Raw genomic sequence first — 21,904 nt, 5'->3', positions numbered from 1 at the left:
AATGTTCTCTCTCTCTTTTCTCCCTCTCCCTCGATTTTTCTCAGAGCTGCTTTGCTGTTCAAGTCACGAAATCTCTTCTAGCAAACTGTATCAATCACAAAAGGTGTTTGGAGATTTTGGAGCTGCCTGGACTAAAACTGCATTTTTCTATTTTTGTCGCCTATCCAGACTCATCTTCGACTCGACTGTTCACGCGGTTGACGTCAGCCAGCGGTCTGATTGGACAGGAGGCGTGGAGACGTGCAGGGCACAATTGGTAGCAGGTATTCTCTGAGCCGGTGGCCCACGAAAGGCGCAGTCACTCGCCGCTCAGAAATCCACTCAGCTATATTGGATCGGGGAGTTCTCTCTTTTCACTCCAGCCCCATCACTCCCAGGCTGGCTGTCTACCCCCCAACACCGAGGCAGACTGAAATGCATCCCCCCTCTTGAGGGATTTCAGCTTTGTAGGAGGAAAAAAAAAAGAATTAGGCTGCAAAGGACACCTGAAGGGCCTTTATCGCTGCCAGAGTTCAGCACTTGATGAGTGGGAGAATGGAGCTGCAGGGACGGACGGAATGATATGATCTGCCAAACTGAGTTCTGCCAAATTAGACGTCCGTCCTCTTCTTTGGTGGGAGGGGAAAGTGCAAATGAGCAAAAGTGTTGAATGCAAGCTGGAGGGATCTGCCTCTGTGTTCTGAGAGGAAGACCAAAGCATTCGTTTTGGAATAAAATTGGAATTGGTTGCGTGTCTTTTGAAGTATTGCACAAGGAAATCTTGCCTTCCAAGTAAATTTCTATTGATTAGAGTCCAGGAATGAGAAAGGCACCTCAACAGCTCAGGTTGACTTTATGACTCAGACAGGCTAGAACCACATATAACACAGATTTAAAAAATGAGGAGCTGGCTGGAACAAGACTAGTCCACCAGGAATTGGGAATACTGGAATGACCTGTCTGCAAAAGTGAAGACATTGGAGTGTGATTCATATGGGAATATGGGTATAGAGAAGAATGTGGTGGAAGAGAATATAATATGTTTTGTTAGAGAAGGATCTCATAAAGGTGCTCATTGATCTCTACCATGTATATTTATTTACAACCATTGTCCTATGTATGAACAAATTGTGCAATCAGAGACATGCATAGTATGGATCATCTGTGACAGAGAAGTTGCAGTAGGCGGACAAGCGGTGGAAATTCTGGAACATTTTGGGAAGTGTGATAGGATATTTGATGTATAGTCCCCACCTGCTAAGGCTGATCAGTTTTACGATGGCTCGGTCCACAAAAGTCCGCACCGTTGTGACGGTGTTCGTCACGGCGACCATCACATACATGCTAATGCAGTCAAACTGTGTGGATAAGACGGAGAGCGTGCGCATGGTGCCCGTCGAGCCTCACGTGATCTACGACGACCAGAACAACGAATTCACATACCATCGAGAAATGCCTCTTATATTTATAGGCGGGATGCCGCGCAGTGGGACGACCTTGATGCGTGCCATGCTCGACGCCCACGGGGACGTGCGATGCGGGGAGGAGACACGTGTTATACCACGGATCCTCAGCATGCGTGCGCAGTGGATACGCTCTTCCAAGGAGCATGCGAGACTCCTGGAAGCGGGCCTCACAGACAATGTCGTGGACGATGCAATCTCGGCCTTCATGCTCGAAATAATCGCCAAGCATGGCGAGCCCGCCCCTCGGTTATGCAATAAGGACCCTTTTGTGCTCAAGTCCATGCTGTACCTCCACAAAGTCTTCCCCAATGGGAAGTACCTCCTCATGATACGGGACGGGCGCGCCACGGTGCACTCCATCATCTCGCGCAAAGTGACGATAACGGGATTCGACATAACAAACTACCGCGATTGCCTGAAAAAGTGGAACCAGGCTGTTGAGAGCATGTACGACCAGTGCTTGCGGGTCGGCAAGGGTAACTGTTTGCCAGTGTTCTACGAGCAGCTGGTCCTACACCCCGAGGAGTGGATGAGGAAGATCCTGGACTTCCTGGACCTGCCGTGGGATGATGCTGTGATGCATCATGAGGAGCATATCGGCAAGCCTGGAGGAATATCGTTGTCAAGGTAACAGGATACCATTATCATTCAAGTTGCTTTTTTTTTATTTTTCAATCTTTTCTTCACAATGAGAGATTGATGAGTTTATTTTCTTTGTCTTGTCCAATTGCATTCTAGATGTTTGTTTGTTTGTTTGTTTGTTTTCCTGAAAAGCATTCTTTAACTCTACCAAAATATGTGGTTTGATTATTGATGCAATGTCAGTCCAGATTAAGGATCCAGTAACAGTGAAATATTTGAGACAAAATTCAAATATCTGTGATGTCTCACTCTGTTTCCTGTAAGTTGAACAGTAAATTTTGATACATTTATATTGACATCTTGTAGTATATTCCACGTATCACTAGTGTAATCTATCAATTGTTGTTTTGTTATAGTATCTGGCTTTTTGCTGCTCTCGCATTATTTGATCAAAAAAGTTGAAGTAAGTTCTGAATATTCAAATATATTGAAAATATGTATCATATTACAGATTTCCAGCTTAGATTTGATGTGACTACTGCAGTAATACCATGGGTATGTCCTCTTGACTCGGCAAACTCTTTTAATGCCTATGTTTCATCCAGCCTAGCTGAAAATATGTGTTACTGTAGTCAGTGGGTAAATTGGTTGTGTGATGGCAATAAGAGAAGATTTCCCTAGTGACAGACAGTTATCATGCTAAGCAAATTGATACTGAGTTTTCATATTCTCCATTTCATATGTCTGCAATGTTGTTGTCCGATGAAAGATGCATCTGGAGATTATATCAAAATGAAGGTTTTTAATTTTTAATGCCAAATCAAAGTGGAGGTTTTTAATTTTTGATGCCTTTAGTATCTGTCAATGATGCATGAGGGACGGTTGTGTTGCTTTTGGCACCAGATGATTTAGTGGAATTGCTGCCCTTTATGTGTATGGGTAGCGGGATGAGAGACGTGATTTTATTTTTGGCTCAAGTTGGCAGGATCACGCAGCTATCATTTTTCAGCTCGTTACCTGGCTTGGGGCTCGGAAATATGCAAGCCATTTAAGACTTGGCTTTCGGATAGTCTGTGTCCCACATGTAAACTCTGTGGGAAGTTGCAGTATCTGGAAGGCAACAGTTTAAAGGGGCATATGAGACAGTTTTATATATAAAACAACTAATGTCAGATCATGTACATAAGTTAATCGTGCCATGTATAGATCTGTAGAATTTATTGTGGTCCTTTGAGCTGGTAAATCAATACTCTGAAAAACCCAAATTATAATACACTGAACAAGACTGATGACATAGGAGGCTCACATATTCTAGTAATGTAGCAACTTAAATCCATTACAATACCACTTGTTTAACAAGTTCACCTGTGCAGAATTTATGCATGCTTTCTTCAGCACCCAATTATGCATTCTTATGTGAAGCTGCCATGTCTTCATCCTTGTTTATCAGGATTTGTTATTAATTTTGATAACATTAATACTCCTCATCCCAATCACTGTAAATTCTGACACTTTGTACCAAGTATTAGCAATTTATACGTGTTCAAATGCAAAAAGTGTAAAAATCATCCTAGAGGTCTCCTTTTTCATGTAGTTCAGAAGGTGGGTGAAAGGAAGATCCACTCACCAGCGATGCAGTGCACCGTGCCCTGTATGCCCTCAATAATGACATTCAGACATGGGTGTATCATGAGACTCCCTCATCTCACTAGGGACTTAACATCGCCTTGATGTTGAAGATTCCTCTCCTCTCCTATCCTCTCCCCCTGTGCAAACCTCCTCCATCTCATCACGTATCAGTACCCCCCCCCCCCCCCCATCGCCGCTTCCATGCCGGCAGGGATCTGTACGCGATGCGGTATGCACCGAGGTCCCAAACCCTCCTCGTATATCAACACCAGCCACTCACTAATACTACGCATGTTTGCAATTGCCGCATACAGCGATGTCAGTAAGACTAAACACTGCCTTTGGACAGGAACCCGATAACACTTTGCTGTCTCTCTCCCTCAGCGTATGTCACTGTCTTGTCCCCTCTTCCCGCCTTCTTCCTTAGGAAAAACTTACCGATGATTGCGAAGTGAGAGTTAATAGGTGTAGAACGAAGCTTTTCCAACCTCTCCATTTCACCTTCCTACTCCAAACTTTGTTTCCCCTCAGGAAATCAAAGATATACCGTTAGGAGTCTGTTTCGTTACTACATGAATTGTTTCGATAGGTGTAAAGCAAGGTGGTCCAAACCTCATGTCACCTTCCTACTCCAAACTTCTTTTTTCTTTTTCCTCAGGAAATCAGATATATTAAGAGTCTGTTTCATTACTACATGAATTATTTCAATAGGTGTAAAACAAGGTGTTGCGAACCTCCTCATTTCACCTTCGTACTCCACACTTTTTTCTTTCTCAGAAAATCAGATATAAAAGTCTGTTTCGTTACTACATGAATTATCTCAATAGGTGTAAAACAAGGTGTTGTGAACCTCCTCATTTCACCTTCCTATATATACTCCACACTTTTTTCTTTCTCAGAAAATCAGATATAAAAGTATGTTTTATTACTAGGTGAATAATTCCAATAAACATTAGGCGTTTTCACATCAGCCCGATGTTTCAAAATAGCGCGCTATTTTCTGACTTGGGAAGTTAAAAAATATCTCAAGCTTGGATTTTTTTTTCAGGCTGATGTGAAAACGCCTATTGTATGCAGTTGATTCTAATGTGGCAGCTGAGTATAGGTAAATTAAGTTTTGAAATGATGTCACAAATTATACACATCTGAGAATTTTGCTAATGACATACAGCATTCTTTCATAAGACAGTGCTGTGCTGAAGCTACGGATTCATTTGTCGTCCCATCCAGAGCATTCATCCAGCATTAATATCTAACTGAAGTCCAAATTTAGGCGTACAACATCTAATTATTGTCAAGGCCCATTAAATTCATCTAGCTCAATTAATGATACATGTCATCATTCCTTCAATGTCATAAACTAATTCTACCAAACTTTACAGTAATGTATTGGCACAGAAAGATATTCCAGTAGCTTTGATTTTTCTAGAATTCAGGATTCGTAGGCCATTGTAGCATACAAACCTCTATTGCCAGACCTTTCTGTTACATGCTGTGTGTATGCTGATCTCATCTATTTACAATCCTTCTTAAAGTGAAAACTTGGCAAGATTGATAACTTCCCATTCCCAAACTAATGTCTTGGCTTTCATTCGAAATACATGTTATGCTAAAATGTCAAGAACATTTTTTTTTTCCAATGAAAGAGGGGGGGGGGGGGGTATTTAGAGTATCAACTCAAGCTTCATGTGATTTCATGGAACAAGTTGAAATTCATAGTGGGTAGTTACAAGCACATTAATGTGACTCTTGTATGAAATTCCTTATGAAAATTGAGCTGGGAGGAGCTGAAAGTGTGGACTGTCTTTTCTGTGATAATGCCAGGCAGATTGTTGTGGGTATGATAAAACTAGTGTTGTGCAATTGGTACCTGACAGAATTGCAAATTATGTATAATAATATTGAAAATTTGATCAGACATAGTCAAGTTGTATACATAAATGATGCTACGGTTGGGACGGGTTTGAAACACATTGATAATAGTGCGCCCTGAGAAAGAAATGGATCTCACATTTATTTTCACTAAGCTGAGCCTTGGAGCCCAAACCGAGATACATCTATTTACATCATGCAAAATTCTGCATCAAAGCATTGGAGTGCATCCAAGCACGAAAATCACTCATGCGAGCAGGATGGTTATGGGCAGGAGAATCTGCATCCAGTTGATTTGATTTGAAAGAAATCATAAGCTGAATATTATCTGCATAAATGTGACAATGAAATGTACTGTGACTTAACAAAGTGTGTTTCACAATCAATCAAATAAATGGAGGATAGCATTGTAGCTACCCACAGAGCCCTGGGGAACACCACATGTGAGAGGCATCAGAATTTCTTTCTAAAATCATCCTTTTTTTGCCCCTTCGGATTAAACTATCACTGGCCAGGAAGATTTTGCTGATTAAAATGTGATGAAACTCACAAAATGGGCATAGTTATGCCTAACAGAGTCAATTCTCTTTAAGTTTTATATCTTGAATGGGCAGGGTTTTTTTTTTCATTTTTGTTTGTTCTAGCTAGTGTGTCATACTCACTTCTGCAAAGAAAGTGGAAGTGTATGACCAGGGCTCGACATTAGCAGTGGCCCAGTGGACCGGGGCCACTAAACATTGATGTTGGGCCACCAAATTTCAGAAAAGGATATCGTTTGGTGGCCAGATTAGGCAGCTAAAATTCAAAATGAATTTTTGGGAGCCCCTGCATATCTTTTTTGGACCACCAAAATTTCAAATTCAAGTATTTTAGTGGCCTGAATGGGCCTGAATAGGCCTGAATGGGCCATCAGATAAAAGGTTAGTGTCGATCCTTGGTATAATACATCATTAGAGGCTGCAGTGGGGAATAATTAGACCTGTGTGTAGAATTCGGCCCTCCTCCAGTGTCAAAATACTGTTGCAATCATGAGCAAATTGTTCTGCATCTCTGAGCATAGCTTGCGGGATGTGATATTTAAGCTGCTTCTGACACCACTTGTGGTCTGAGTTGACGCATCAGTGGCTTGAGGTTTTCAGATTTGCCAATGTAGCGAGGGACGTGCTCTCAAATAACAAATAATGGGTGTTTGTTTGTCTGTCTGTTTGTTTGGGGGTTTTATAGTGGGGGATTGATTTCTGAGAGATACAGGTTTTCTATTGAATTGAATTGAATTGAATTTATTTCTCATTTTTCATAACAAAACCAAATACAATAAGTATCACTGGACAAAAACATTAAAATCATCAGATTACAATATAAGACATAGAAATGTATAGCTACAGAAAGGTATGCAATGATATTTGAGCAAATAGACAGCACAAGGCTTCAAGTAAATAACGGAACCAAGGCTTAAGTTCAATGTGAATAAGAGTGTGAAATATGATAGAACCAACTAAAAGCAATGCTTGTAATTACTTGTCGGTTCCTAAGGAATGCATTTTATATAAAAGAATAGCCATGAGAATAAAGATATACTCAATTTAACTTTAAGCTGATATTAAAGATATACATACCAAAAATCAAAGACAAAAAAGAATAAACAAAAGATAAAACTACAATGTTCTTTCCATTTTAGAAAATACATTTATCTCTGTAAACTTAAGGGTTGGGAAAAAGAATTTTAGAAAAATGTGTCAAACTGAATCTTAATCTGAACCTCAAAGAATGGAATCTTGTCATTAATTTGCAGCAGATGTTAACGTAAGTAAATATATGGAATGAGTTGTGTATTTTTAATCAAATATAGCCCGCATCTTTTTGTCATTGAGCATCTTTATCAATCTCATGCAGCAAATATTCTAGATGTAAATGAGGTACCCCGAACTTCTTCCAGAATTTTGAAATGTGGAGTCAAATATCATTTGTGATAGTCCTGATATACATGTACACACGAAATAGCAAAATACTGTTCCAGTTGTTAACTGATTGATTGATTTCTTTCTTTCTTTTTTCACCTGGTATATGAGTGTAAACCAGAAACAAAGCACATCTGCACAAAAATTACCATTTTCTCTTTAACATTGATAAGGCTAATTAATGCAAATTTATTTGACCAAAAAAGGCTTCCATTGCTTCTCACTTCTCAACCAACTCCGAAGAGAAATTGAAAATCATGTCATTTGCTTTACTATCAATATTTCAAAACTTGATTGGTATGAAATCCCGAGAGCCCTTCTTGATAAATGACTCATTAGTGGCTGCAAGACATAATGCAACAGTGGTCATGTGAGCCTAATTTGTACGATCTATATTAAATGTCAATGTGCAAATTAAAGGGATGTGTCTTTCAAAAGAAAAAACACAAAGTCTTATATAGAGTTATATTCCACATTGATAATGGAATCACAGTGACTATTTACAGGGTCATAATTTCATTAGAAGTTTCATATCTACAGTGGATCTTGGGTACAGTTTACACACTTTATGCTTGTCTGATACTTTTGTAGCCTTATGCAGTTTTATCATATACATTGTAGATCCATTTCTTCTGAGCAGACAACAAAACTAAACGGTTTCAGGTTTTTAGCTCACCTGAGCCGAAGGCTCAAGTGAGCTATTGCGATCGCTCTTCGTCCGGCGTCCGTCGTGCGTCGTCCGTCGTGCGTAAACTTTTACATTTTCATCTTCTTCTTGAGAACCCCTTGACCGATTTTCACCAAACTTGGCAGGTAGCATCCCTAGGAGGATAGGATCTCAATTTGTTCAAGTGGGCACCATACCCCTCCTGGGGGGCCCCGGAGGGGCCCAAACCCCCCAAAATTAAGGAATCTTAAAAAATCTTCTTCTCTGGAACCAGAAGTGAAAGAGCTAAGTTAATACTATGAATTAGTACATTGATGACTGTAGTTTCAAGTTTCTTCATGGCGGAATCAGGGGTGCCCCCCTTGGGACCCAGGGGAGGGGGGTGGGGAGGGGTCCTAATGGGGCCCAAATTGTACATTTTCATCTTTTTCTTGAAAATGCCATTATGAATTTTCACCAAAGATGGCAGGTAGCATCCCTAGGGGGAAAGAATGTCATTCCCATCACATGGACACCATGCCCCACCTGGGGGGCCCCAGGGGGCCTAAATTTGGACCAAAATGGTAAATTTTCATCTTTTTCTTGAAAACCCTACCACTAATTTTCACCAAACTTGGCAGGTTAGCATCCCTAGGGGGATAGAATCTCAATTCCATCAAATGGGCACCATGCCCCACCTGGGGGGCCCCAGGGGTCCCACCCCCCCCCCCCCCCCTCCTGTAAGGAATCTTTACAGATTTTCTCTAGAACTGGAAGTGATTGAGCTAAGTTAATACAATGAGTCAGTATATTGATGACTGTTGTTTCAAGTTTGTTCATGGGAGAATCAGGGGTGCCCTCCCCCCTCCCCCTTTGGGACCCAAGGAAGCGGGATGGGATGGGGGGTCCAAATGCGTGCCCAAATTTTCATCTTCTTGCTGAAAACAACATAATGGATTTTCACCCCACTTGTCAAGTAGCATTCCCATAGGGATAAAATCTCAAAGTGTTTGAATGGGCACCATGCTTCCTTGGGGGCCCCAGGGGGTCCAAACCTCCTAAATGAATGAATATTAAATAATATTTTTCTCTAGTTCTAATCAAAAGTGATAGGGCTTTAAGTCTTTTTTCCCAAGCTGCATAATCCAACTTTCTATAAAGTACAGTGTACTTGGCAGGTATTTTTACCAGTGTGATGGAATATGTAAATGGATACCATGCCCCCATTCTCAAAGCTACCCCCACCATAAGTTTCCAATGTTCTCAGGTAAGAGTCTGCAAGAATGCATGGAAGGTGAACTTGCGATACTCAGGTGAGCGCGTGACCCCCGGGTCTCTTGTTAAGAAATTCAGGAGTTTTGCTGCTATCTCTGAACTGACTGAAGCAATGGAGGTAAAATTGTTTCTGAATGTTCATATCTTATGTAGATAGCTCAGTGCATTGATGCACAATGTATCTTTATCTAGATTTTGTGTGAGTGTCTGTGTGTTGGTAAATATACATGGGTAGTGATACATCAATGCAGTTTTATTTTTGTTTTCAATATTAAAGAGTGATCGTTTTATGATAGGTATTACTGTATATGCTGATATTTTTGTGTACAGATATTTTTATGAACGAGAAGTTCACTGACATTTTCTCGAGAAGTTGTTTTCGCAAATTAACACAGAGGCCTTCATAAGCGTACTATAATGCATGGTGACAATTTTGCGTGTTGTTAAATTCGCGGTACAACTGTGATGCGCGAAATTTGCAAAAATTAAACCCTTGCAAAAATAACAGCTTATACAGTAGTATGGATCAGAAAGCAAGCTGTGAGTGCATGCAGCATGTTAGCAAACAACCAAATCATCTCGTGTCATGTATGTATGGTCACTTGGTCCCGTTTACTGACTAGAACAAGTTTTTCCCACCATGTCAATAGATAAAGGTTAAACATAAATGGAAACACTCTCACCTGTCATATTTTCACCCGCAAAGTAATGAGAGTGCAGTGCCTTGAAAGACAAATTTACTCACCGCTCACAAAAGGCCTTCATAACCTGTGTAGATGGTATCTTATGCTCAAGCAAATACCAATGGAAAGGCAATTTCTGATATAGTAGATCATCATCTGAAATCCATCGCTTAGAATTAGTGTTTGTCTTTTTTACCTCACAGGTATGTTTGTTTACCCCCCCCCCCCCCCCCCCCCCCCCATTTTCTCCTTGCTATTGTATTTCCCGGTATGGTTGAGGAATTGAGCATGCCCGGTCCACATAGGCAGTGGCTTAGTTTCCACAAAGACAAAGAAAAGTCATTGCAAGCCTTTTTAATAGTAACAACAGATTGTGGAGCTTTGAGACTATGAGAAGTTTGATTTTCTTTTCATGCACATGTATTTGACTGTTTTAATTTCTGTGTTAATATCAAAGATTACAGATTTCAAAGTCATGTGATTTTTTTTTTTTTTTTTTTTTTGCGGGGGGTAGGAAGGGGAGGTACTCCAATGACCTTCTGTGTATTTTTTAAGGAACGATAGTCCTAATGTTTAAGACAATTGTTTGCCACATTGCTATTCATGTTTAAAGTGTAGAGTATTTGTCCCGTTAAAAGACATGACCTGAAAATCTCTAGTGGGCAATATAGGGCACCAAGTGTGTTTTCCAGGTGAGTCAGTTTTGGGATAATTCAGCTGATCACTGGTTCAGCATAATAGTTTTCATGTTCCTCCATGAAAAAAGCTTTGCCTTTCAAGAAAGTATTTTGCCATAAGAGTAGGGAGCATGCAGAATCAGTGGTTGCCCAGAAACACCCCCAACCCCACCTCCCTTTCTTCCACTACAATAGTAGAAAGGAGTGTAGGAGAGGGGCAGATGCCCGATGGCTTGCCCCAATATCATGCTCCTCAGAGAGATTGCAATGATGCTAGAATTTTTCATTGTGATGCAATCATGAAAATGGATGTATGCAATATTTTTTGTCTCTGATGTTTCCGTGGTGCCCTGTGGCAATGAACGTGTGGATGAGGTGAATTTTAAGTGTGTGCGCTCAGTGCTGTGCTAGTTAAAAAGAGCTGTAAGTAGAAATATTCTTATGTGCTTGCTGCATCAGTCTGAAACACCTTGGAACTGCCAATTACCGCCATTTGGAAATGGAATTTTGACCTCTGTGCAAAAGCCAGTGTATTGTAGAATATGGCTACATGGAAAAATCCAGTGGGATCCAATATAAATTGTACAGTTAAAGTTCAGATAAATTTGAAAATATGTTTTTCCAACATCCAGTCATGATATATCATCATCTTTTTTTTTTTTTTTTTTTTTTTTTTTTTTTTTTGATGCTGAATATCTGGTTTCAGAAGACATGGTTGATGTAGAGATGAACAGATTCATAAACATGTAGCATTTATAGTAAACATAGATTGTAATACTTATCTTGAAACAGTTTTAATCACACAATTTAGCAGTTACTTTGTTACGTATTTTAGCAAAAGGCCATCTTGTACCTGATGTACCAAATGAAGATTTTCTCATCCTACACTAATGCAGAATATTAGAGAACTAGGTGGGGGAGGGGGAGAATTTAAAAAAAAAAACCTCTCAAAGATGTATGCAATCAGTTGAAACAGCTGCAGTATTAAAGCCAGGTAGAGCACTTTGTCAGTAGAATTTTCAAACAGCAAGTAAAGCACGCACTATGCGAGGGCTGATTATTAGCCACCCAACACCTAATCCATTTAATCCATGAGAAGGACTCTTCTTAAATTACTCCCCTAGTTTACCTTGCACACTTTACTGAGAATAAACACATGTGGTGTAGTTGAGAGTACTTTCATGAACCCAAAAAAAAAAACCTCCCCCCAAAAAACAAACAAAAAAGAGATTACAAAAATCCATGACTACCACACTGAACTCTAAATAGGCTCTGTATAAAAAAACACTACAGATATTTAAATGGTTTTGTAAGAAAATATTTAATATCACACAATGAGTTATACATATCACCATGCTGTTTTAATCACAGTGTATCCTGAACTCATAATGGAGTTACAGTGAGTGAGATACAGGAACCTTATATTATTTTTTTTGTGTGTGTGTGACATGACTGTAAATGAAAAGAAATAAAAAAAGGAATTCTCACCTAAATACACATCTACCAACGAATGTTTGTTATATACATACACCTGCACAAACATGTTGCATATATAATCAGTGAGTTGGCCTACCATTTTACATGTGGCATCACCTTGTGTTACAAGGTATCCTTTAATCTGCTTTGAAAGTGAATGACAGTGTATGAATAGATCAGATCATTTTTACTCTTTTACCCTTAAATGCCGTTGGATTATTTATGAGCTGGCAATTAATTTCTAATGCTCAAGGGACAGATTCAGTTTGGACTTGCCGGTAAATGACAGTTGTTGATTCCAACAAAAGATCTACTTGCCTGGCAGGCAGGCAAGTAGATCTTAGGGATCATTTAACCCTTTTTGTGCTTCATTTTGCTGATTTGCATGTAAGCTGGAACGCATTCCCTGTCAGTTGGCATAGATGTGTTAAAACTAATTGTTGATAGATAGAGATTTCGTACATGTAATCTCCCTAATCGATATTAAAGTGACTGTGTCACCTTATTATAGTCAGGGCTTGACGCTAACTTTTTACTGTAATGGCCCTTTCGGGCCACTAAAATATTTGAATTCTTAATTTTGGGGGCCTGAAAATGAAATGTGGTGGTCAGAAGTGAAAGGAAATATCAAAGTTGATTTTGAATAATAGCTGCGTAATTGGGCCGCCAAAGGGTAGCCTTTTGTGAAGTTTGGTTGTCCAACATTGATTTTTGGTAGTCTGAGGCCATCGGGCCACTGCAATTGTCGAGCCCTTAGCTTTCTTATTGGACTGTGACATGTTGCTACGCAAGAGTCTAATCTACAAGCTTAGTCACGTTTTAGGTAGATTACTGAGTGGTGATGTAAAAGCTTGTTATATAAGTTATAATAGCTGAGTGCCTGGGCATGTAAAGCAGCAAAATGCAATCTGTAGAGACTAATAGGCATTGATAATGACCATTTACTCATTGCAAGTTAAAGGCACAATTTACCATTTGCTGAAGAAACAAAAACCCAGCATTAGTCCTGTAAAATAGCTCTAAAATGTGAGGTAGGGATACAAACAACCACTGTGAAAATTTGAATTTGTATAATCGATGTTAAGTATTGTTAAATACACAAAATGTTAACTATAGTAATGATAAAAATGTTTCCAGACTGAACCATCTACAGTTACGGTGTAATGAGAGAAATACTGATCTCCTTATATTTTCGATTTTATTGCAAAAATGTTATATGGTAAGATGTTTTGTGATACAACAGACCTACACATATGCATCAAATGTGATATCTTGAACATTTTTAAAATCACTGCTCCCAAAGGTAAACAGGACCTTTAACATGACTCGGGCATTGTATGGTGTGCTCAGTAAACATCATAGTTACACTGTAGTAGTGATGAGTAGGCACACATTACATGTTAAGTCCATGTCCTTATGTGCAATTGTTTGCATGCTACTTTTCATCTTACATTATTTCGTAAATTGAAGAGCTCCAGCTGGTTGCAGTTGATTTCATCTTTACTTAAGATATCAATACCATTTTCACAAAATGCGTGCTGTTACCACAGAAAATGTGTAAACAGTGTCAAAGCCACATTTTCCTGTAAGAGATAATGTATTCACAGACTTTTGATAAAAGCCTCTGTTGAGACACGTGTCAACAGTGCAGGTTAGAAAAATAATCCTGCAATCATATGGCGGCAGATCAAGCATGTCAAAGATGTGAAATGCAGTACCCACTCTCTCACAGATTGCTGTGATTGATCATAGAGGATTGTGTTGGATTAAGGGGTGCAGGGGAGTGATGTAAGGAGCTTATTGTGCATTCAATTCTTATTTGTGTGTTCAATCCATTACATCAGTAGTGTAATGTTAATATTTGTCAGAAGTGGGGGGAGGGTACTTTGGTTAAGTCCCTTGCAACTGATGATAATCAAGCAAACAAGATTGATCTGTATGAAGGGCGTTTCAACTCGCTGTTTAAGCAGATTTTTGCCTCTGCTCTTCCAAGACTACAGGCCAAATCCTGCATTGGGTTATGAAAGGAAAACGCTTATGAAATTGATTTGCTTGCCACGGTAAATCCTCATGGGAAAATAATGTATTCTTGTAAAGTCTGACAAGATATGTGACCCGCTGCAACGAATGGATCCGAAAGTCGGGAGGACCATTTTCTGAAAATGACATGACATTATTCCCTTACTCTTCCGCTTTAATGCCATATATAACATGACTCATAAAAGTACTCGGTTGCGGAGATATTGATGATTTTATTAGCGCACGTGTAGAGTGGTTTAAGAAATCAGCGTTTCGAGAAAACCACCTTCAAAGTTTTCCTTCCGACGCTATCATGCAAGAGGGAAAAGCAAGATGGTTTTCACCATTTGACAAAAGAAGGTACGCTCTTAGCAACCTCTGCGATGTTCATTCAAGCTTAGCGCCAGCAGTCTACGCACGACTAATCAGTAACCAGCATGCCACGCACTGACCAATGAGATCACTCCCTCGTTGCTAGGGGCGGGGTCTAGCTGCGGTGCTAAATCCAAATCTTTGAATGTGTTTCTGTTCCGTGGAAAGTCGGAAAATCATGGCCTAAAAAATGCTATTTTCTTGCCTTTCCTTTGATCATTTAGCTTCGAAATTTCGGCAGATGATAAAAGGTACATTAGACTACAAAATTATGTCGAAAACGGAAATCCAAACGTTTTAACAGATTTTGATGATCTGACTTCAAACTCGATTTTCTCGGCTCACCCGTCAGCGACTTTGGGATCCTTTTGTTGTAGCGGGTCACATATATCATAAGACAACTCAATATCAAACAGCAGTACTAACTGTCATCCTGTGTCCTGAACAGCTACAATTAAAATGGTAATATACCTCCTTCAATACAATGTGTGTGTGTGTGTGTGTTGGTAGGCCCTAAGTATATGTTGATGTAAAACAAAAACATTAAAAAAAATTCACTTGTTTGATTTTCATCAAACACCCCTTTTGTGATTTCGTGATGGGTAAAATCGCCATTATTTGCATAGATATATGATTGCAGTCAACATGCTGATCAGTTTGACTGGCATGTTTATCCATTGGTGTCATTTCAGCATTTATCTCCCAGAAGCTATTTTTCTGCTTCCTAATAGCATATTCTATTGTCGGCAGACCCATGGTAGGATTATGTTTGTCAGCAGTAATGATGGTGATTATCCCATCTCCCACGGGATGCCATCTGCTTTGAGATGAAGCCTGGTGAAAGCCACGCTATTACTGTTTAACGTGTCCAAGGGGCCCTTCAAACCTGCTTGATACATAGGTCATGTGAACCCTGGACATTCTAGCCATTCTAGCATTCTAGCCATTTCTTTTTAAAGAGTGCATGCAGGCATGCAGAGTGTGACATTTTATCATCTTTTATTGAAGTAATATAATGTCCAGTATATTTGCTGGTTGTTTTGAAAATGCAATGCTTGGTAATGTCTGTTGTAGATGTAGGAGGTTAAAAGAATGGAAGCTTACAGTAGAAGTGTAAAAACATCTAATCCCACACTACACACACACACACACACACTTTCTTGCATGAAACATAGGAGTACATATAGGGATTTAAGCACTTGCCCCCCCCCCCCCCCACAAACACACACATTTTTTTTAACCCCAGAAGTGGCACCAGAAAATTGCCGTGAAGGCCTTTTTTTTTAATGCTTGTCAGCTGCATTGACTTACCCGACAATTCTTTTTTCTTTTCTCTGCGTAATTACTTATATTCAGTGCTCTTATCACATTCTTTCCTCGTGTACTATCTGTTTATTGATCGTTTATTAATTCTTACATTTTTGTGTAATTGTCTAAATACTCTGAAAGTTATAAAAGAGCTGTTTTAGAACTAGCACAGAGCTACAGTCTGTAATTTTTCTCAGTGACACCCCAGCAGATGAGAAAGTTTTCTCAAATTTTTTACACCCTCAGGGCCGAGTTGTCTTAAGGGCAAGATATGGCAATAACCTTCACTGTACCAGTCTTGCTATTTAAATTTTATATCCCTATAAATACCTTGTATCCTTAGTACAATTTGTTTCACCTGTGTAAACAGAAAAAAGAAAAACAAATAAACTGTAAAAGCTCTTTTGATTGGAAGTTATCCCCTTCTCCCCCCTCCTAGAAATATGAATACACATATGAAATGGGCAGGTACAAGGAATATATGATTGCACTCTTTGAATCATGAAGAAGTATGTTTATGAAGTATATTTTTTGTTTTTAAAACAAAACAAAAAATGTACAAGATGTATTAAAGAGGTGAGATGCACTGTCTTTTCAAAATTTGACTGATAAATCAGTTTTGAATTAAAATTAGGAATTGAAATTTTGAGAGTACTCAAACAAAATGATGTCATGACAATGATGGTTTAAAAAATGAATAGATACTTTAAGATGACATTCATTGGGTGCCTGGCATCAACAGTCATGGTGAGCTAATGCCAGACCTGTACTTTGGCATACTTCTCATGCTTGCGTATGACAGAGGGCCCCCAGTATGGAATTTTCGTGAGCCTGCTTATCGAATGTGACTTCCTGCATCTCCTTGGTTTAATCAATAAGGGCAGAATGTCCTTGACTTCTCCTGAAGAGAATGATGGAGAAAATGTTTCTTTCGAGAGAAAAATGGGATATTTGTTGTGTGAAATGTATGGAGAGGCCATCGCTAAGGTTGTGCCTCTTCATTTTTGATGATATTAATAATGTGACAGATTGTTAGAAGACTTGTTAACCTTCAAATGGACATATTTTTTTGTGTCTATATTTGGTTTGTTCAAGTTGAGGGAATGTGTGTATGCTTCAACCAAGTATGGTTATTTTCATTCTGGGTTACATTTTCCTATAGGTGGATAACTCTTTCATAACAACAACAAAAGCAACATTTTGTAATGATTCACATCACAAAGAATTGTAGTGTATCCTGGATGGTATTTGTAAGAATTATTCATGTTAAACTACAACGTGTTCAGTGAAATCCTTTTGTGCATGGCTCATCCATTTTGTCTTGGAATGATGTCATCATATGTGATGATACCAGAGCAATTCATCAGAGAATGCATGTTTCTTTAATATACTTGATTAGCTGCCCTGCCAGACTAGGGTATTGTTATAAAAAAAGAAAAAAATAATCATAATAATGACAACTTGGTGAGTATGTGAGTATTTCTCTGCTCAAACCAGACAAAATGAGACTGGAATCTGGTGTTGGAATAATTAGTAATTAGGCTTGACTCATCAGGTGTCACATGCATACTGTAAAACATGATATATTCGCGGCATGAATTTTTCGCAAACTGGAGCCGACAGCCTTTTTTGCAGCATGAAATTTTCGCGAACTGCCACTGACATTCAATGCATATAGTGTAGACAAGAACTTTCGCATGCATTTTAATTTCGGGAATCTTCGCGCTCGCGAAATTCGCGAAATTAAAATGCACGCGAACAATCCTCGTTTTACAGTAAGCTTTTTCAACTAGAAACCAAGATGGTGCCATATACACTGCGAAAGCCAAATGAACACATTTGTGAATACCAGTAGATGTAGTCTACTGGTAGCATGGGGTTAGAAGTATGATACAGAGACTGTGGATTTTGATTTGGAGAGTGCTGGCCTGGTTCATTCTTTTTTTTTTGTAAGGTTATACTGCAAACTCTTTTGCCAATTTATGATTTTTCCGTTCATGCCATAAATGGCCATCTGTCAATCAGGATGATGATTTTCAGAGATAGAAAACATCAATTTGATGAAGTTTTATTTCAAAGATGTCTTCAAAAGGGAAGAATTGAAATGACATGGGTTATTGGATTAAATGACTTGTGATATTGATTTTTGTGACTGAAAGCCGAATAAATGACAATTGTAATGATAATATAATAATGATCATAATGATGATGATGGTGATGATGGTGATGATGATGATAATAATAATAATAATAATAATAATAATAATAATAATAATAATAATAATAATAATAATAATAATAATGATAATGATAAACATAATTTTTTTCTCTCTGTGTGTACAGGAAGGAGAAATCCACAGACCAGGTGATCAAACCAGTCAACTTGGAGGCACTCAGCAAGTGGGTGGGGCACATTCCTCCCGATGTGGTGGCTGACATGGCCAGCTTAGCCCCCATGCTAGCCCGCCTGGGTTACGACCCGTACGCCAGACAGCCCCGCTACGGGGAGCCGGACCGCTTCGTGCTGGAGAACGAGGAGAAGATCGCCAATAACGTCGCCGGCTTCAACGAGAACCTGAAGAAGGTCTACCGGGAGAAGCCGATTGACCACAACGTTGACACCGGGGACCATGCCAACGACGCTGCTAAGCAGGACACTCAAGTCTTTAGGAAAGAAGGGAGAGACACTGATGGTGGGGCGCCCCCAGTGGGCAAGAACGATCCGCGACAGTACGCTCGTGAAAGGAGAAACAGGAGACGAGAAGGGCCGTATCCAGTGCCGGCATGATGACACGTCAACGTGTAATCTAGCATGTACATATTGAAATGAACTATTTTTCTGTGACCAGTATGTCTGACATCGACCCTGAATAGCTCACTTTTGTCTTAAAAAGGACAAATCTTGAGTGAATAAACCCAATATGTATGTATAGTGATGACCCTGTAGTCTGTGTGCCATTTTGCAGAGACAGTAGATTCTATGTATGATACATTCCCATGGCAATTGACTTCAGTCAGCATTACAAAATGTGCTACTGACTGATCAAACAACACATGTCTCTGCACTGAATCCCTCCTTGATTAATTTTAGCAGCTGTGAAAATACTGTTATTTTCATGTGTTGTTCAGTGGTAATCCGTACATTCAAATAGGATGTGAAGATGCTGTTTGAATAGCTAATTGTTGATCAAAAGCAGTCCATTTCTTCATCTTGAAATAAAGGGAACCTGAAGGTTTGGGATAGTTTTGAACTTGTGGACTTGGGAACTGTCGTAGTGTCATATGTTTCAACCAAAATCCACAGGTTTAGTGTAAGGGATTTATGAACCGTGGAACCCATATCAGCTCTATGAGTGTATGTGTGTGTGTGTGTGTGTGTGTGTGTGTGTGTGTGTGTGTGTGTGTGTGTATGGGTGTTTTATTTGTATGTACTATAACGTCATTACATTTTAGTGACCTAACACAATGAACACTATATTTTAGAATTTACTTTCCACCAAATGAATTGCAGGCTGCCATAGATTACAGTACAATGAATTAATTGCCAATTACAACTTCAGATGGAGAGATCTGTAATTGGTTGTAATGATAGTCCCTTCATTTTTGTTGCTATGGAGATCTATCCTACTTTTTTTTCTCCCATTCATGGCACAGAGCACGGCTTGGTAAAGATTAAGCGCTTGAATAGAATACTTCAGAGCCTCTTTTCTCAGTACACAATTTTCTAGAGTGCATGCTTTCTTTTCAATATTTGAATAGGTTGGGAGAGTTGAATTTGAATTGACTTTTACATAATTTTCAAGCTTAAAGTCTGTTCTTTTAGAATCTGCTCTTCACTAAAACTCAACACCTGGTAACTTTTTGTTGGTTTAATGATGCAGGGTCACATATATAAACTGAGGGGATTTCCCCACCCCTCCTGATTTTAGAAGGGGAATCTCCATCTGACTGGTCTTTGTTTTATGTTTTCCTTATTAAAGAGGCTTTCATATTGGCTAAAATACTTAACTGATTGGCAGCTGTTTTGTGATGCCAGAAAGACTTTACAATTATCATGCATAAAGAAGTATAGATAGGATCAGATGACGTTGTTTCTGTCATTATGTGGGCATTTTTAGACTGCTTGCAAATGATCAGGTACATTCACTGTCCAATAGTTTCTTTAAGAAGCATCAAATTCATGGCATTAAATATGCTCAAGAAAATGTCCTTGCTGTGAGAAGAAAGAAAGAATTGATTTGTTGTGCATGAGCTTTTCCCAATGCCCCCACCCCACCTCTGGAATAGGTGGTAACAAGTGCATTAAACACATTTTAGGAAAGATGTATGAAGCAAACTCTAGTGAATTGGTTTGAACTCAGCCTAACATGTCATACCCCACCCACCATTACGTAGCTAGCAATTTGGCTGGTTATTGTAAACATTTGGAATAGTGGTCATGTGCTTGTGATATACTTAACAAAATTAACTCCACTTAATGCTAAATCACTATTAGAGGTTTATATTATTCATTATTTTCTTTCATGTACAGTACTCGCCCGAAACAATGCTGAAGAAAAGGAACTTTTTTAAAAAGTGGAAAAATACTCTTCTTGCCACTGGCATTATAAACTTTTGCAATTAGAAGAGGAGTGATCGTATGTAACAGATATTTCTATTTATTTTATCCTTTCAAGCCAGTCAGACATAGCAATATTTAGCTTTTGTGACAGCATCTATTTTGACATTTCTATGTCATAATTACAATCCACAGGTGTTCAGTTCTTGTAATATTCTCACTTATTGCATTAGTCTGTATGTTTGTTTTTTTTTTAATTTTGTGTCGATTCAGAAGGGCTTCATGTGACAATTTGTTTGGAAAAAAAAAGGAAAATGGGCTCTTTAGATAAGAAACAAAGATTTGTGAACAGAGACCTTGAAAAATATATTTACCCAAAATTTCTTGCTATAACATTCTGCATTTTTTCACCTTTTAGTCAACTCTGTGACTATCAATCATTTTAACCTTGTTTTGTTTCATAGAAGTTTGGTTTTTAAGAAACTTTTTTTTTTTACTGCTTGTGACCAACAGCTGCCATACTATGTATTTATAGCACTTATGAGGGTCTTGTAGAATTATTTTATCATTCCTTTGAGGCAATATTGCCATGGAATTTGCATATATATCAAACAGTAGTATTTTTTTAATTTACTGTAAAAGTATACTTGTGCAGTTTTCTTTTCCCACTGGGCAGGTAGCCATTATGGAGAGGCTGAAGTTTTAGAGGAGAGCTGTATTCGACTACCTGGATCACACAAGTCTGTTTAAATAAGAGATTGTATTGGTATGAGGCAAACAGTAAATGAAACTTATGATGAAACATCAACATGTGGGCATTAAGGATATGGAGATATATCATCACCGGTGCTGCTAAAACATCCCAAATATAATGATGATAATGATGGTGTAAATGAAAGCATTAACAGCTGAAGTAGAGCAGATGCTCTGCTCTTTGAAAAAACATTTTCAATACAAAGATGATAGATTTCATGAAATGGTGAGAATTCATTTGGGTTGGGAAATGACATTCAGCTTTAGCTGCCATTGGTAAAACAGTTAATGGACAAATGGTTCTTGAATTCTTAATGGAGGAGCTGTTTTGGCTCAGTGGATAGGATCATAGACTATCAATCACGAGGTCCCTGGTTCAAGTCCCCTGGCAGTTGTGACAAAGCAAGGCATGTTGTCCTCATTGCTAAGTCATCCAGATGGGACTTTAAGCCATGGTTCCTGTGGTTGCTCACTTACAAGCACTTGTGGCTTCCCTTAACGGCCACGTTCCACTGAGATTTTTTCTCATCGGTCACTTGTCGGAAGCAAAGTTTTTTTGTTTCTGGCCACCAACCAAAGAGTATCAGATCACGGTCTGATGAATCTGACTTGTGCTGGTTGACTATCAGGTCAGTGTCAAACATGTTGGGC

General features: G+C 39.0%; 1 protein-coding gene and 1 long non-coding RNA gene across 2 annotated transcripts in view; both read left to right on the top strand.

Annotated features, from left to right (window-relative positions):
* Positions 1-728, top strand: part of LOC139713572 (uncharacterized) — an 86,038-nt gene extending 85,310 nt beyond the window's left edge. The window contains exon 3 of the long non-coding RNA XR_011709647.1: positions 169-728. This is a non-coding gene — a long non-coding RNA (uncharacterized lncRNA). The remainder of the gene's footprint in view (positions 1-168) is intronic.
* Positions 729-896: 168 nt separating this feature from the next.
* Positions 897-20,801, top strand: LOC139713573 (protein-tyrosine sulfotransferase 1-like). The gene is made up of 2 exons (XM_071625287.1): positions 897-2,072; positions 18,286-20,801. The coding sequence occupies exons 1-2, from the start codon at positions 1,219-1,221 to the stop codon at positions 18,728-18,730; spliced, it is 1,299 nt and encodes a 432-aa protein (XP_071481388.1). The 5' UTR covers positions 897-1,218; the 3' UTR covers positions 18,731-20,801.
* The last annotated feature ends 1,103 nt before the right edge of the window (positions 20,802-21,904 follow it).

The sequence above is a fragment of the Diadema antillarum genome, unplaced genomic scaffold (assembly GCF_040938485.1).
Source record: "Diadema antillarum isolate AM-2024a unplaced genomic scaffold, OU_Dant_1.0 seq00002004_RagTag, whole genome shotgun sequence".
Taxonomy (NCBI): Eukaryota; Metazoa; Echinodermata; class Echinoidea; order Diadematoida; family Diadematidae; genus Diadema; species Diadema antillarum.
This window is presented reverse-complemented; position numbering and strand designations above follow the sequence as displayed.

Bases quoted from the DNA above. Each gene is read 5' to 3' on its own strand.
- LOC139713573 (XM_071625287.1), top strand. From the start codon at position 1,219: ATGTATAGTCCCCACCTGCTAAGGCTGATCAGTTTTACGATGGCTCGG. The intron at 2,073-18,285 runs GTAACAGGATAC...CTGTGTGTACAG, and splicing joins GGAGGAATATCGTTGTCAAG to GAAGGAGAAATCCACAGACC.